This window comes from Lissotriton helveticus, chromosome 6 (genome assembly GCF_964261635.1).
Source record: "Lissotriton helveticus chromosome 6, aLisHel1.1, whole genome shotgun sequence".
Taxonomy (NCBI): domain Eukaryota; kingdom Metazoa; phylum Chordata; class Amphibia; order Caudata; family Salamandridae; genus Lissotriton; species Lissotriton helveticus.
Window position 1 is genome coordinate 162388195 of NC_136067.1, and position 16299 is coordinate 162404493.

The 16299-nt window shown below is 45.7% G+C and overlaps 1 protein-coding gene across 1 annotated transcript in view; it reads right to left on the minus strand.

Annotated features, from left to right (window-relative positions):
- Window positions 1–16299, minus strand: part of PARP1 (poly(ADP-ribose) polymerase 1) — a 468102-nt gene that overhangs the window by 247139 nt on the left and 204664 nt on the right. The window contains exon 11 of the mRNA XM_078647552.1: window positions 5280–5342. Coding sequence (XP_078503678.1) covers window positions 5280–5342 — 63 coding nt within the window. The remainder of the gene's footprint in view (window positions 1–5279; window positions 5343–16299) is intronic.

Consider the following 16299-nt stretch of genomic DNA (forward strand, 5'->3'; position numbering starts at 1 on the left):
GTAAGTGAATTACCGGTTTCCAGGTGAGTATTAGGTTGGTGAAGTTAGGGTTCTGGGCATAGACTCAGGGGTCCCCCAGGGTCAGGTGAGTACAGTTAGTTCAGTCCCAGCCGCACAGGGGCGGCCGGGTGCAGAGGTAGGTAGGCCCAATGTTATCCAATGAAGGAAAGGGGGCCTTCGGTTGGTGGCTGCTGGCTTGCAGGCCACGCGGCTCTGGGAGCTGGGCTCCTGGTCACTTGCTCTGGGCAAGGGGGGGGGGGGGGGAGTAGGATAGGGCAAAGAGGTCACAGCCAGCGTCACTCGGGCGGCTGGGTGCAGGGTGCTTTTGAGCCGTCGGGCGCTCAATGTTATCCAATGAGGATCTTGAAAAAGGAACAAAGGCTGCAGGCTCGGGGGCGGTGACCTTCCAGGGGCGACCAGCACTTCGAGAGGTAAGTTGGGATGTTGGAGCACAGGTAGGTAAGCCCAAAGGGAGGCAAGGGTGCTGTCGGGTGCCGGGTGCAGGGGTGTCTTTGGGTGCCGGAAAAGCTTACCCTCGGCTGGTCGCGGTTGGGGTGGCCCCTGGTTCGGAGTCTGCAGGCGTCGGCTGGTTCGTCGAGGAGGGTCTTTGGGCACTGGACTTCGGGTCCCAGTCGCCAGGGGGACGTCCTCGTGGTCTTGGTTCTGGTTGGCCCGGTCCGGGCTCGGCTGGTGCAGAGTGGGCTGGTCCGGAGCTTCCTGGTGGGCACCAGGTGGGTTGTTGCAGCAGAGCCTCTGCTGATGGGAGTCCCAATTGTCAAGAGGGTCAAGGCAGGCAGGTCCTCTGGGTGTCCCAAGGTTGCTGTCCGCGGAGGTCGCCGGGTTTAGGCAGGAGCAGGTTCCAGGATCAACAGGCCGGTAGGGCTGGGGCCAAGTCAGTTGTGGTTGCCCTGTTGTTAGCAGCTGCACGGCAGGTCTTCTTCTTCTTGATCTTCTTTTTGATATCGGGATCTGAGGAAGGAAGGTTCAGGGAGCCCCTAAATACTAAATTTAGGGGCGTTACAGGTAGGGCAAGGGCAGGGACCAATGGGTCCCTGTCCTGGGGTGAGTACATCCCCTAGCCTGCTCCTCTCCTGTGGGAGGGGGGCAGGAGCCTAGCTGGGATTGGGCAGGCCTCAAAGACCCTGCTGAAGAAGAGCGACTCGCCCTGCAGGGGGTCTCAACCAGGGATGGCCATCTGCTCCAAGCAGCAGGTCTGAGGTCGCATTAGAAAGGTGGCAGGTCTTTGAAGCTTCCCTCTTGAGTACTGTCCCCATCCTAGGAAAGGAGGTGTGACACCTCTGCCCACGATGTGCTTTGTTTCTGGCCTCAGAGAGCAGAGGCTCTCGGGCCAGAAACATGTCTGGTGGTGGCAAGCCGCATAAAGCCAATCAGAGACCACACCAGTTTTGGTAGGTTTTCAGGTGACGCCTCTGAGGTGCCCTAGGAGTACATGTTTTAAAAAATCCAACACTGGCATTAAGGTCTGGTACTAAACACTCCTGGGTTCAGTGAAGCGATTTCGAGTTGTCAAGTTTCCAGCCCAAGTACTCTTTATGGCTTCCCTGGCACTTACAATATTACAAAAATAGACTTACATATTGTAGGGGAATATCTGCTCAAGGAGATATGCCCACAGCGGAAATATAGTGCACCCTGCTCTAGGTCTTGTAAGGCCTGCTAGAGGGGTGACTTACCAATACCTTGGGCAGTGCAGGTTGACTTTGGCGCTTTCTGCTTGTAGCTGTAGTGGCATGGCCTTGGTGAGGGGTCCTTTAGGTGACCTCCTTCAGTTCCCCTGACCGAGGTACCATGGGTACCATTTACTTGGGACTTACAGGGAGCTAAAGTTGCGCAACATTGTACAGTTTTAGGGAAAAAGCCGGCACAGGGCCCATGGTTGACAGGGGCCCTGTACACTACAATTGAAACCAGATAATTTTCCAGGAAAAAAGTGGGGCCTAACCGGGCCTAACCATGTCAAAAGAGCCACTTTCTCACACTGTGTTCCTTTTCCCTCTGCTGCAGGTGCACTGAAAACTGAGAGCCTCAGCCTCCCTCATCTGCGGGAAAAAATACCTGTGCACCCAAGCCCACTGAAACCGCTGGCTTGTCCGTGGGTTCTGCAGGACTGCTGCTCAGTCCTCACTTGCAGCTTTTCTTTGCAGGTACTGTTCACCATTGACTTCAATATGTAGTGTTAGAGGCTACCACCACGAAAAGCACATCTGCACCGGACACTTCAGGGCAGGTAATCTTCAACTGGTGGTGCTTTCTTGGATCTTGGCCCCTACCTACCTAACTTCCAGAAGAACAGTCCTGTAAGTCGTTTGCAAGTGAACCTATGAAGTGTGTGTTTCTCCCATAAGATAACATTGCTGCATTCGAGGCTGTATTTTCTGTGTTTCTGACAAAGACTATCTGAAAAAGTACTTAACTGATCTCGAAGATCTTGGTGTCTAAATTAATATAAAAATCTTTGCTATTTTTACAAATTGGTGTTGGATTTCTTTATTGAATATGTCCATCATTTTTGGACTCAGTGTGTGCAACAAATTTCTAACACTCCCCTACGAGAAGCCTAAGGCTACTCGACCACACTACCACAAATAAAGCACCTTGGGATTGTTAAAGCAAGCCCCTGTACACTAGCAAGTGATACCTAGATTCTTCACAGTGCAACTCTTTTATAGAGAGCCAGCTTCCTACACAGTGTCTTTTTATTGGTCTCTCCTTTGTGTAGGGGTTTTTTAAGTGGAGGAGGAAAGTCCTAGAAGCCAGACGCCCCCAGTCAATAGCAAGAGGCACCATCATCACTCCACCTTTTTCCCAACGTTCCTGCACAGTATTCTGGAGCATTCAAATATGGCAACTACAAGTTGCCTGAGGAAATATATTTTCTGAGAGCCTCAGCTCCGCTCTAGCTGACACAGCTGCCTGATGTGTTGGGCTCCATAGGTCTGGTCCTCCTTCAATTCTGTGGGCCTGGTCTGTCCCAGCTCAGGAGCTGTGAGAAAAGCTAATTATCGGATGCAGATTTCCTTCAGACCCTTTCCTTTCCCAGGAAGGACTATCGCGTAAGGAGGCCTTTGACTCTGCTGCTGCTGCAGAGCAGAGTAATGAACCTGGCCCAGTAGGGGAGCAAACCCTATTACGAGCTGAGCTAGAGAAATGTGACAATTCATACAGTGCCATAAGGATTGTAGATATGTTGTCAAGGAATATAGATCTACACTCATGGTGCATGTTAACTCTTAGATTGACACCTCGCTCGACCTGGTAGGCCTAAGTGGGCAAAACCCTTTAGTGCAGATTCCATCTACAATGAGTAGCATGGTTTAAGCAACACAGACCTTCAGTAAGCCCTACAGGTCATCACTATGAATGGTCACACATTATAAACTATACAGACAAAGGTGCCCCCTAAATACTTCAAAGGTCAGAGAGCTAGGGGGGAAAGAACAAATAATACTGACAAATGCTCCCTCATGACCTGCATTGCTTCCAGATAGGCTGACTAGAGCTCTAAGGGCTGTCATCATGGAGCTGATCAAGTCATTTATATAAACACAATTATTTATATATTTTTATTTTATTTTTTATACAAAATATTTTTTTTAATGTTTTACATTTTTGATTCACATTAGTACAAAAAGAAGAAATAATCTAATTATACCTCGTTAAAAACATTTTTATGGACCCACAAGTAGTTCATGGTTACAAATATGCTATTACTTTGCATTGTAGTGTATCAAATGTGAATTGCATCTCATACCAAGATCATTTTAGGAACTATGTAGATGCCGTAGAACAACAAAGGTACTGACATGTAATTTACCCCCATAAATGTAACCACATACAACCATTCTAACCTTATACATAACAACTCACACACTCGCTCCACACACTAAAGACCCCAACCACATGAGCATACACCTCTGGACTTGGCAGAGAGAAAACTTCAAACGATATCCACCATGATGTTGTCAGTTGGGAGTTCACAAGAACCAGGTCAACGCACGTTTCGGTGGAAAAAACAATAACAGCCACTTTTGTCAGGACCACTCCTATACCTGGTTGCAGGTGAGTGGTCGGGGACATCATTGCGAGTTCCCAGCTGGTTATATTTTATCACTACCAGAAAATCTGGTCTGAACACCCATGCAGAGAAGACGGAGGGGCAGCTGAATGCAATGTATAAAGCCCAATAAGATTCAGCAAATGACTTCCCTGTTGCAAATAGCCCTACAAGTGGCAAAGATATACCGATTTGCCATGCTATTGGAAATCAATCATGAGCTCATGTCTGGATATACCATGAGATGTAACTGCACCATGGTGTGTGAAGAAACCGGCTACAAGTTTTGCCGTACATTTCCGTTTTTTTCTGTTGCGTAATAGGCCGGTCTATTCTGGGATACAGGGTGGTTCACTCTAGATTTTTCCCTTTAGTCACTTTCCTTCCTGTATTTTTTAATATTAACAGGAGGCAGAGTTCTTTTGTTGAAGGTATAACTTTACGATTCTCTGGACTCTTGTATCGTTCTGTTCCCATCCTTGTATGGATCACTCACAGGTCAGTACTGATCCCTGAAGGGTCCCTTCTGCAACAGGCTAGCATTAAGTAGCTATCGGGCTGTGCAAGAACCTAGGGGGTCATTAGGATGACGGGCGGACTTAGTCCGCCCGCTATCCTATCGGAATTCGGGACCGCCCGCCATAAGGGCAGGGGTTCCGTGGGGGTATTAGGATGCGCCCGCCACAGTGGATGTCCGCCAGACATCTTAAGACTCAAATATGCAGCCCATACACATGCGTTCATTTATATGTTCATTGGTTCACATGTAATGAGCCTAGAGTCTCTTACCGAGCTGAGCAGTAGCGGACTTATGGGCACTGACAGATACCACTCTGTAAATTTTTGGTAAACTGACAGTGAGTGCGGCTCAGATAGTGAGGCTCACTCACAATAAAAAGCTAAAAACCATGTAGTTAAAAGCAAAAAAAGTAGGGGGATTATGTAGGCGGAACACACTTTGCAACATATACATACTCCTTCCTAACAGCTGCTTTTTCTTCAGAACACAAGTGGCTTAAGAGAAAAGTAAGCACGGGATTAGACATCTCTGAAAATGTGTAAAACCATTATTGCAAATCCGACGAGCCATTGTACATAGATAATCAGACATCTTCACATTTAGGATCATATTTCTCATTTATTAATCGAAAGCCATCTGTGCTAGCAAAGAAACTCAATTTCTAAGGTTAATTTATCTGCTCACCAGAGTCAGGATCAACTGCAGCTCCCCCTTTCACAGTTAACTTCATTTTCTTTTCTAATGTCCCTGTGGAGGGTGAGGGGGGACAGATTATTGAGAAAGACAAAGCATAGTACAATTAACAACCGAAAACATTTTAAATAGTATGCACTTTATTTCAAATGCTGCAATTTAGGCCAGGCTGTTACCATGTGTTTCAGAAAGCTGTGGTCAGTTGGGCAAGAATAAAAGTAGTAAAATATCACTAATAAACATGTACCAGGAGATAAGATCATCTGAGATAAGGCAGCTTATATTAAAAATATATATAAATAACAACCATGAATGATATTCCCCAACATTTTAGGTCATTCTCCAGACTGTCAGAGCCCATTTCCTCAACACATTGAAATGAATAGAGAATGACTTTGGATCAGCCATTGGTTGGCATAGAGTAGCCGCCTTTAGCCACTGCTTGTTTCAGGTGTTTTTCATATTTTGTATCAGCCCCCAGGAGTACTGCTCAGTTTTACTTTCTGAAATGGTGATTGGAAAAGGAAGCTGTCTGGCACATGCCATGCACCCAAAACCAACATTCCCCTGCAACTTCCTGTCATCATACAGAGGACCCCTCCCCCCCAATAATGAAGCTTTTACTGGTACCTTAAATGCAATATTCAATCAGTCTATCTCCCTCTCCAGACTATCCTATGTTACTTTGGTGACCTAAACATCTGGTTTGACAATCTTCAAATGCCTCATCCAAATACCATCTTATCAGGTTTGGCCATTCGCATCCTAATCCAGATTGCCATCGGCCAGACCCACATAGCAGGCCATACATTAGACCACATGTTCTGCAACTCTGGCATTGTGAAAATCCATACCCTCCACTCAGTTGGACCGATTTGTGCCTCATCTCTTTCTCAAATATGATTCTGTAGCGGGAATTCTGTTCTCCTACAGAACTGTACATAGAGATTTGGAACCTCAGTGAATTAGGGTGGCCCAAAACTCACCTTAGTACCCAAAATCCCCTTACCGAGCTAGCTACAGTGTCTCATTGGTCATAACAACTCTCAATGTTTAGACAGACCAGAACATGAACTTAGAATACCTCAGGTATCGTGGAACACATGAACACTCTTTCGCTAAACAATCATTTCAAACCAGAACGTGGAGTAAGAGAGGACACGTGCATATTTGAAATATTTATTTACTAATGCAGGGTTCTCAAACGCAGTATCTTATAGAATACAAGCAAACATATTATAAGAAACAAAGTTATCAGCATAGTTACTAGTCCATAGAAAGCAAAAGGTGACAGCATGCTAAAATGCTGAAATGAATAGGAGTTAGCAACACCTGATTCTCACCCTCCCTAACTAGCATAGGATATTATATCTATGAAGGTCTCTTTGGGTTTTAGCAGGGCGGGCCCATACCTCGAGATCTCAGTGTCAGAGGATCACATCATCTTCCACCAGCTCTCTGCATGCGAACCGCATCAAGTGTGTAACGTGTGCTCTAAGCAAAGCAATATAAAACGCGCGTAAAGCCAGATTTTGGCAGCACCTGCATTCATGTTATGTCTAGGAAGGTGCGAAGATCAGACCTCACAACAACACTGTGTCGAGTTATCCTTGGAGGCTTCAGCACTCACTGTGCAGACATATTTTACCAAGCAAAGTTGATATCAGAGCAATAACATATGATTCTCATGTAAATCACAACTCTCTTCTAGGTTGAAAGCTAAAATAACAATTGTGTCGTGTGCAAAAGCAGCAAAAGGAAAAAATGGCGTTTAAACTTTTAATAAGCTCATGCTAATTTAACACGGTATATAGGTAAGCAGTAACTATATGACACCCCCCAATGATCCGAGCACGGACAAAATAAGGAATGATAAGACCAGAATAGGGGCACATCATGAAAGCAGAGTTCAATAATAATGAGCTAGGTTAATTTGGCAAAAACGCGATGAAAAGGCCTTATAGAGTTCAATTAAAAAGTTCTCCACTTGCTAATCTATCACTCAAGCCAATAGGTCTGGGTGTAAAAGAATTTGTACGCAAAAGGTCCAAAAAAATCTTGTAATCAGGGACATGCTATTAGCAAAAGTTTCGAAGGTTTTCAGGACAGGACTGAATATGCAAAATATGCAGCAACAGCCTCCAGCATGAAATCACTGTCATCATCCGAAAACAGTTCAGCCATCCAATTCATTAGTGGGAAAGAACATATGTGCTCCTCCAGCACCGGAGCCTCTAGCATCATCAGAGGACAACTCTGTGGGTTCTCAATATAGCTCTGTGCCAAGAAATCTTGTGCTGCTGCGAGTATGTTCCAATGACCCATTAGTCCATGCATCGCTGCCAAGGCCATAATCCTTTCGCCAGAACAAACCAACTTGTGAGTAGCTACGGGACTCATCAGGTGATTAAAATCGACGTCAGGAGACACCGTCTTGCAGAGACACAAATCAAGGGCCCAGTCGAAATCGCAGCTTAGGCAATGAAACACAGGCTGGACACAATGTGAAATAGGAAAATCGACACGATAATCCAAATGCCGTGCGTAAAGTCGCAAGCGGCAGTGTGCCATAGTATTCAAGCATCAGGCTGCGAAACAGTGCCAGGTGGGGCTGAGCGGCTTCTAACACAGGACGGGCATCCGTTTTTAATAAAACAAAATATCACCAGAACGCCTGCAGCCAGCGCCAGCAAAAACGGAAAGCCACCAAACAGGCTTGAAAATATAGAATGAAAGAAAGCGGGGATGACTCCAAATATTTTCTCGAAGGAAGTTACGAGACCACTGCTAACTATTTTTAAAAAGTGTGCGAGGCCAGAAGTGGAGGAGGCATTAAAGATTTGATGAATCAGCTCGCTGAAATGCAATGGCAAATCAGTATTCAATAGCGCCTGCACTTCTGTGCGCATGTTAGCTATGTGAAGGACAAATGTTTCTCGAGCCGAACTCAGGGCCACCTCTTTCTGAGACAAAAGGGCTCTTATTCTACTCATACCATTGAACTCTGCCGTCAAGGTTGGAATTCGCGGCCAGATGGAAACATCTGAATTCCCATGTGTAGGAGGATACAGAACGTTTTTGCAACACACCACACGTTCTGATACTGTTACCACATAAGCGTTACCTCTAATTAACCCACAACAGTCCCCGTTATTCAAAAGTAAATAACTGCCGTTTGCCAGTAATGTAAAAGTAGGAACGATTGCGGGAACTGGAGTACCTTTCAAAACACAGGCTAAATTTGGCCGGTCCTCGTTACAAGAACCGTGCAATTGGATGGGTCTACATATTAATGAGTGATCTGGTGTTTCTGTGCACTCCTCCCCTTTAAGATAAACTTCTTTCTCGTCTTTCAGGCATCAATAAGTGAATGGAAGCGACCAGGCCTCATGGAGAAACGAACTACCTATTGGTTCATATCTGCCTATCGCGATATATCGCATACAATTTGTAAATTCGTACAAAGCAAATGGTAATGTAATCAACCCGTGGATAAGCTACGTCGCAGCAGTGGCTTCTGCAACAGAGAACGGCAAAGACTCCAATCTCTCAATGTGTAACATGGAAAAAGATGCATCTCGCATTGAAAGCATGCGCTGCTTGTCAGTCAAATTAAAAGGGGCAAAGAGGGAGGACACGTTCATGTATGACCAAGGCACCTTACCAGACTTGAACGTCTGCAGGGTCCACGCAAATTGCATAATGGAACGCAATTGATTCTGACCATGGTATAATACAGATACTTCATCTTGCACAATATCAACAACAGAAGACACAATGTTATTTAACGTGTAAATGCGTGAAGAAAGCATGTTAATACTATTATCCACAACTGCAAGCACCTTTTCCAAATTAGCTTGATCAATAGCTCTAAGGCGTGTAGCAACCTCAATTTGTGACGTCTTCCAGATTTCATTGTAAATCGCATATATCCATCTTTTAGACCTACCACTAGCCGGGCCCTTTATGAAATCGTTTAAATCTACATCATCAGTGAGCTTGGATAGATGCAGTTTAACCGCAGCCAAGGTAGAATGTTTCAGCCAATTCTGACATAATTTGCCTACCGAATAAGTGGTGACAGAATGGTCAGTATCAAAGCGGGGATCAGGTCTGACTTGTGTAAACCCATCAGCCAAACCCAGAAAACGATGTTGGCATGAATCAGAACTTCTGTGCCACATCAGCCAACCTTTTGGATCCAATCTGGAAATGTTAAAGGACGCATTTTGCAATAGAGCTTGCAATTCACTAATGGAAAACTGTGTAATATTATTCCAACCAGAATATTCTTCTAAATCGGGGACAGTAGGTGTATTTAATTTTTTAGAAGTAGCAAATCCCAAGCATGTTGTTTGAGAAATGGTAGAATTTAAAAACAACATATGATTTGGGATGAGACATGCACGGTGCAAAGCCTCAGTGCCTTGTACCTGCCAACTTTTAGAACCCCAAACCGATTTAAGGTCAATGGTTTCCTTCCATAGCTCGTAGCCCTCTACAGCTAACCTGTCTAGAAAGGACTTCGAATACAACAATTTAGTATCGGTATCTGTGTCATTTTAAAATAAAAAGACTCAGGATTGGACTGATTAAAGTCGGTAAAATAAGTGTACTTTTTCAAGAAAGTACTCTAACTGCCTTGTACAGGAGCTGGGCAATGTTCCCACTGTGTGTAATTTACAGTACCCCTTCTGGAACTTGTTTTATGCAGATAATGGTTGCCAAAATGTTGGAAGCAAAATAATTCACCATAATTAGCAGAATCTAAGTATAAATCTTCAGCATCAAATGCAGCATAATATTTAAAATCAGAGAATAATGCTTCTATGGCCTGAACATCCCAATCATCATAACGTATGTTTTGTTTCACTACATCTCCCATGTTTACCCTGAGCACATTAGGGACATTAACAACTTCAGTAGGGCCATGGATTTGAAATTTAACCGCATCCCACACAATCCCATCAAGAACAGGCCAAGCAGTGATGTTAGCAAAATTCAAGTCTCTCTTCAGTCTGTGTGCTGAATGTGACGAGGAAAGGGGGGTCAAAGTTCCATTAAGATGCCAAATGCATGTTCTTTCCTCGACATAGTGTCCATCGACAAGACGAAAAAAATAAAACACAAAACCAATTGACATAAAAAGGTAAATAGAAAAAAGTACCAGCCAAATATATGTCCAAGGGGGGATCAAAAAATGTTTTTTAAACAATGTGGCATAAATTGCAAAACGTGAGGGCTTGTTCGAATTTTGTGAGACTGTGTCAAAAGAGAATCTGGATTCTGTGGCCAAACGTGTTTGCAAATCAGGCATCGATAAGTCAGTTGGGTATGTGTAATCAAGTTCATCAACGTGATCAACAGGTAAAGTACTTAATAAAGGACTGGAAATAGCAGGCCTCTCGAGGGCCACCTCAGGCATAGGATTAGAAGCAGTGGCCAAAACAGAATTTCTCACAATCGAAGGACAGGAGACCGCCGGAGTCATACTAAGAAGAATCGGCCACTCTGTGTACCTTGACATTGTCAATAGAGATAAACCGGTTTTCTTTACGACCTGGAAGTGGTGGTAAAATGACTGTTCTTGTGCCCTTCACTCCAAGGACAGGAACCGGAGCTCGATAGGAAGGACCAAATTCTTTCTTGTTATCGATCTTCTCTCAAACCAGTTCTCCAACTTGGGGTAGCCAGCCAACTACCAGGATCTGCAACGCATCATCCGATGTGGAGGGCAAATGTTCCTTTGCAAGACTGTCTCTGGTCTTTTGTAGATCCTGTAATACATGGAAATGTTCATCTACGTCAAAGGTTGTGGCTCGGGCCACTCCGTCTAGACCGTCAAGGTCCGGGACAAAAATCTTGATACCAAAGAGCATTTCGTATGGGGTCCGCCCACCCAGAGACCTTCTAGGGAGATTATTAAGAGCACGCTGCACGCCATTGAGGTGGGCCAACCAGTTTCTGCCAGTGCCTATAACTCGTGCTGTCAAAGATTGCTTTAAGTCACGGTTCATTCGTTCCACTACACTGTTACCCTCAGGTCTGTAGGGAGATGAAAACTTGACTTGGACCCCCAACGAAATCATAGCATCCTTATACGCCTTAGAGGCAAAAGCAGGACCCTGATCCGAATGGAAGGTGCCACAGGCAAAAATCCCTACAAAGACACGCAAATCTCTTATGACAGTCCGTGAATCAGCGCTGCGATGGGGCCATACCCACACAAAGCGTGTGCATGAATCAACTGCTACTAAGATGTACTTATACGCAGTATCAGAAGAAAAAGGACCGCAGTGATCTAAATAAACACAACCTAGCGGTTTATTAGATATGTACAACTGTGTCTGTGGCGGAAGCGCAGCAGTCGAAGGTTTAATCTGCTGGCAAATGTCACATTGAAGGACATAGTCTCGCGTCTGTTTGTACAGTCCCCGCCACCAGAAATGTTGTTGTAATTGAGCTACAGTGGCCGAGACGCCCGCATGCGCAGACGCCGCACCTTCATGCGCCGCTGTAATCAAGCTAGTCCTGCGATCAGAGTTGGGAATTAAACGTTCTCCAACTTCAGAAATTTTCACAAAAGGAACCTTATCGGGACTTAAGTGGTATGTGTACTTCGAAGGGAACCCCGTAGGATGTTTACCTCCCTTCTCAGTGGCAGCAACAGCCGCCAAGATGTCATCATCAATCTTACTTTTGGACCTTGTAACTGCTGCAACTAAGTATGTAGATACCGCTGATTTCGCCGCTTCATCAGCAAGCGAGTTACCCACAGCGTGAACTCCAACACGCTGATGGCCGAGTATGAATCACAAATACGAGTGGCAATTGCTCTTTGAGCTCAGCCACTCGAACCCAGATCAGTTTATGTTTTATTGTGCTACCCTTGGAATCACGAAAGTCATTTTGAATCCAATAGAACAAGTTTTCATTGTAAGACTGGACACAGTAATAGGAATCACTCACAATAAGAGTTGTCACACTAGGATCTGCGTACTCTAACGCGAGTAAGAGAGCTCGAAGCTCCGCCAATTGTGCGGTGCAGTCCCCTAGAGTCTGCGTGTGCACAACTCTGGACTTGAACTCATCGTCCACCATGGCACCGACCACAATGGCGCATGCGGAAACGTAGGCGTGTTTAGAGCCATGCGCAACCTGCGCCGAACCATCAGTGTAAATGATGCAACGGAAATCCTCCAAAGGTCGCATTGCTAAAGGAGCCGGATGAACGAATTCATACTGTAAATACTCATGCGACCGTAACGGGGCGTCAAAAATAAACGTGACATCCTGAGATGTCAAGGATGCACCCCATTGAATCCACTGAGGGTGCAAAGCTTTAGAGTTTGGTACACTGGCTTTCGTAACTGCCTCCAAGGCAGGACACGGGGTAACAACCAACATGCATTTTCCCTGTGCTAGGGCACGTTCTTTAAGAATTGCCATCTGCACAGCCGTTAAAACCTTCTCCACAGTGGAAAACCGCATTTCAGCCGAAGTGTACAAGTGTGACTTGTAAGCAATAGGTACTGTGTCTCCTTCATTAAAAGTAAGGTACGTGAAACCCACCGTCCCAGGGATTATTCTTATCACCAGGTTGGTGTGGTTATCACGAGTCAGCAAGAATTTAGAAGCGAGCAGATCAGCCTGCAAGGATTGCAAAATGGCTGAGTGCTCAGGCAGCCAGCATGATTTGGAAAAAGTTGGTTGTATCAAAGCATACAAAGGCTTGATACGCTGGGCATATTACGGAATGTATGTCCTTCCGAAATTTAAGAAACCCAGTAAAGACTGTAATTTTTTTCAGTGTCGTCGGAGCACGCAGCTGTTCGCATTTCTCCAGGAAGTGAGGAGCCAAACCTCTACCTTCGTTGTTGAGCTCATAGCCCAGGAACAACACTGTGTACTCTGCAATGTGCGATTTTGCAAAGTTAAATTTGTAACCCATGTCTGCAAAGTTACAAATGATGCTGTTTACTCGACACAGATGCTCCCAAAGTTCGTCGTCTGTGAGATATATGTCATCCACATACGAGCATGCATCTGGGTCGATTCTCTCCAAAAGAGAGACAATGCGGGCAGTAAAAATCCCAGGACTATTCTTATAGCCCTTAGGCAAACGCCGAAATTGTTTTTGCACACCGCCGCATGTAAAGGAGGTCCATTGGGAACTTAGACCATCCAATCGATGGGCATAAAAACCGTTGGAAATGTCAAGCGTGGTCTTAAAACGCTTACGCACAAGACTATCCACTAGGGCAGAGCCGTGAGTATTCTGTACTGCACAGTTGCGGCAATGCGAGTTTAAATGCCGGTAATCCAATACCAAACTATATGAGCCGTCAGGCTTGGTTACAGTAAAAAGAGGGTTATTCATTGGTGACATACACACGTTTCAATTACTCCCTGATATTCCAATTGTTCAAGGATTGCCGCGACGGAAGCCTTGGCTTCACGCCGTATGGGATATTGAGGTTGAGGTTGCGGCTGAGACCGTAAAGGAATCTCGTGGTTTGGGGACAATTTATCCCAACCACATTGGTTACGGTACAGAGCCGGCGCCAGAGCTTTAGCCCACTCTTCTGCAAAGTGCAGCGCATGCTCTTTCGAGACTGTGCGCGCGAAACTGGGGAGGATTACCTCCTCCCCTCGCGGTGCTGCGAGCACAAAAGGCGGGGGCCAGTCAGCCTCCGAAAGCAAAATGTCATACGTAGACGAAAGATTTTCCCAAAATACCCCTTTTATGGTACGTTGTATGTCACCTTCGATTAACAGGACAATTTCATAAAGTCTATCAGGGGGAGCAACTCTCGTATCAGCTGTTTCTATCACAACATAAATATCAGTCACTGTCACCTTCAGTATTGGACGCAGGGCCTCTCTCACAATGGTAATCTCCGCCGCGCTGTCCAGCAAGGTCAGAGCCCATCTCAGATTCCGAAGCCGCGTTCTCACTATCTGTGGCATATCGATGCGCTGTTAAAGCCGCGACTTTCTTCTTGGCAAACTGCGGTCTCTTCGGCGTTGAGCCGTCCTGCTTTCCTGCACCGTCTTTTGGGCGGGGCTGGTCACGTCCTTGCTGACCACCCCGACCCCTACCGCCTCCTCCACCACCGGTCGTCGAGGCCGATGAGTCCTGTAAGGAACGAGGAGAGCGTTGATCAGAAACCTGAAATCGATCAGGTGATTTAATCTTCACGCGATCGCGCAAGTCATAAACGCGTTCTGTTTGCGCAGGTAACGGAGACGCAGGATGAGATTCCTGTGTCTGTTGTTGTTGCTGTTGCTTTCCCTGTTTTTGTTTTTTAGGCCAATTTTGTTTTTTGGACTTGGGCTGAACTTCTGTTTCCGAATTCTGCCCTTGGGGTTGCTTTTTCTCTTTAACAGAAAAAGGCTTGAGACCCCTACTATTGCGACCCACGGTCTTATAAGCCGCCACAATAATCCTCGCTAACTGTCGGGGTTTCTCGGCATCGGGAATCGCCGACAAAGCATTAGCTACCTGAACGTTCACTGCATCCCCCTTGACATTAGCAAGAATGAGATTGCAAACCACATCAAAGGTGCCACACAGGCGCATACCCAATTCAACCGCAGCCTCTGGTCCGTGAGCATCCTGAACACGTTTAAGGACCGTAGGCAGGACAGCCATAGACGGAGTGCTGTAACACCTCGCATAGACCGCCGCAAATGTTCTACCCCAGGTCTCACAGTCACCGAGTTCAGGGGCCAAATCTTTTGGCAAACTAAGTGTCAGAATCTTGTGTTTTTCACCAGGAGTCGTATTAGGAAATACAGCTTCCAGCTGGTCAAATTTCTCGGCAAGCCAGAAAGGAAAATCATCCTTTTCCTGGGGACGCCTGCCCATCACAGCATTGACCATCATGGGTCTGAGCTTCAAACCGCCCTGTCCTGCCAGAAGCACCGCACCCCCCGGAGGCCCACCCGGAAGATTACGGGCTATGTATTGCACTAAGGCTCGAATCACAGCAATAGAGACTACATGTAGTCTACGAATTTCAGCTAGGGTACAATTGCCGTGTAGAGGATGAGGAGTAAATCCAGCCAAAACAGGCCAATTTGCGCCTGGAATGGACAAAGGACCTAACCTCGGAGCGGTTAAAGAATGGGGTAGGACGCCACCAAACCAAACGCGATGATGCCAAGTATCAATAGGTACTTCCTGTGCCCTGTACAGAGTATATTCATTCGGCACAGGTGAGGGAGTGTAAGTGTGGAACACACCAGAATTAGCGTCCACAGCCGGAAATGTCACCCACGAATAAGAGTTTGTACGGGTAAGCAGCTTCCGCACTCACCACCAATATCACAGCCAAGCCTTCCACGGGTGCATTGTAAGTCAGCAAATGATTGCGCACCGCAACGCGACTATGCTGCGGAATGTCCACTGGCTGGGCCATGACAGCACAGGAATGTAGAAAAACAAAGTAAACTTTGTAGCACAACTGGGTAGTAATTCAAGGAAACCGTTTAAGAAAGATTCAAGCTTGAAAAGACCTATTTCAAAAATAGGTAGGTTTTGTCCGACACCACCGTTTTCCGGAAACGAAAGTGAAGGGGTTAAGGATTGAATGATATACTACTCGAGTGTCATGATATAAGACCACCAACGTATGGGCGCCATGTAGCGGGAATTCCGTTCTCCTACAAAACTGTGCATAGAGATTTGGAACCTCAGTGAATTAGGGTGGCCCAAAACTCACCTTAGTACCCAAAATCCCCTTACCGAGCTAGCTACAGTGTCTCATTGGTGATAACAACTCCCAATGTTTAGACAGACCAGAACATGAACTTAGAATACCTCAGGTATCGTGGAACACATGAACACTCTTTCGCTATACAATCATTTCAAACCAGAACGTGGAGTAAGAGAGGACACGTGCATATTTGAAATATTTATTTACCAATGCAGGGTTCTCAAACGCAGTATCTTATATAATACAAGCAAACATATTATAAGAAACAAAGTTATCAGCATAGTTACTAG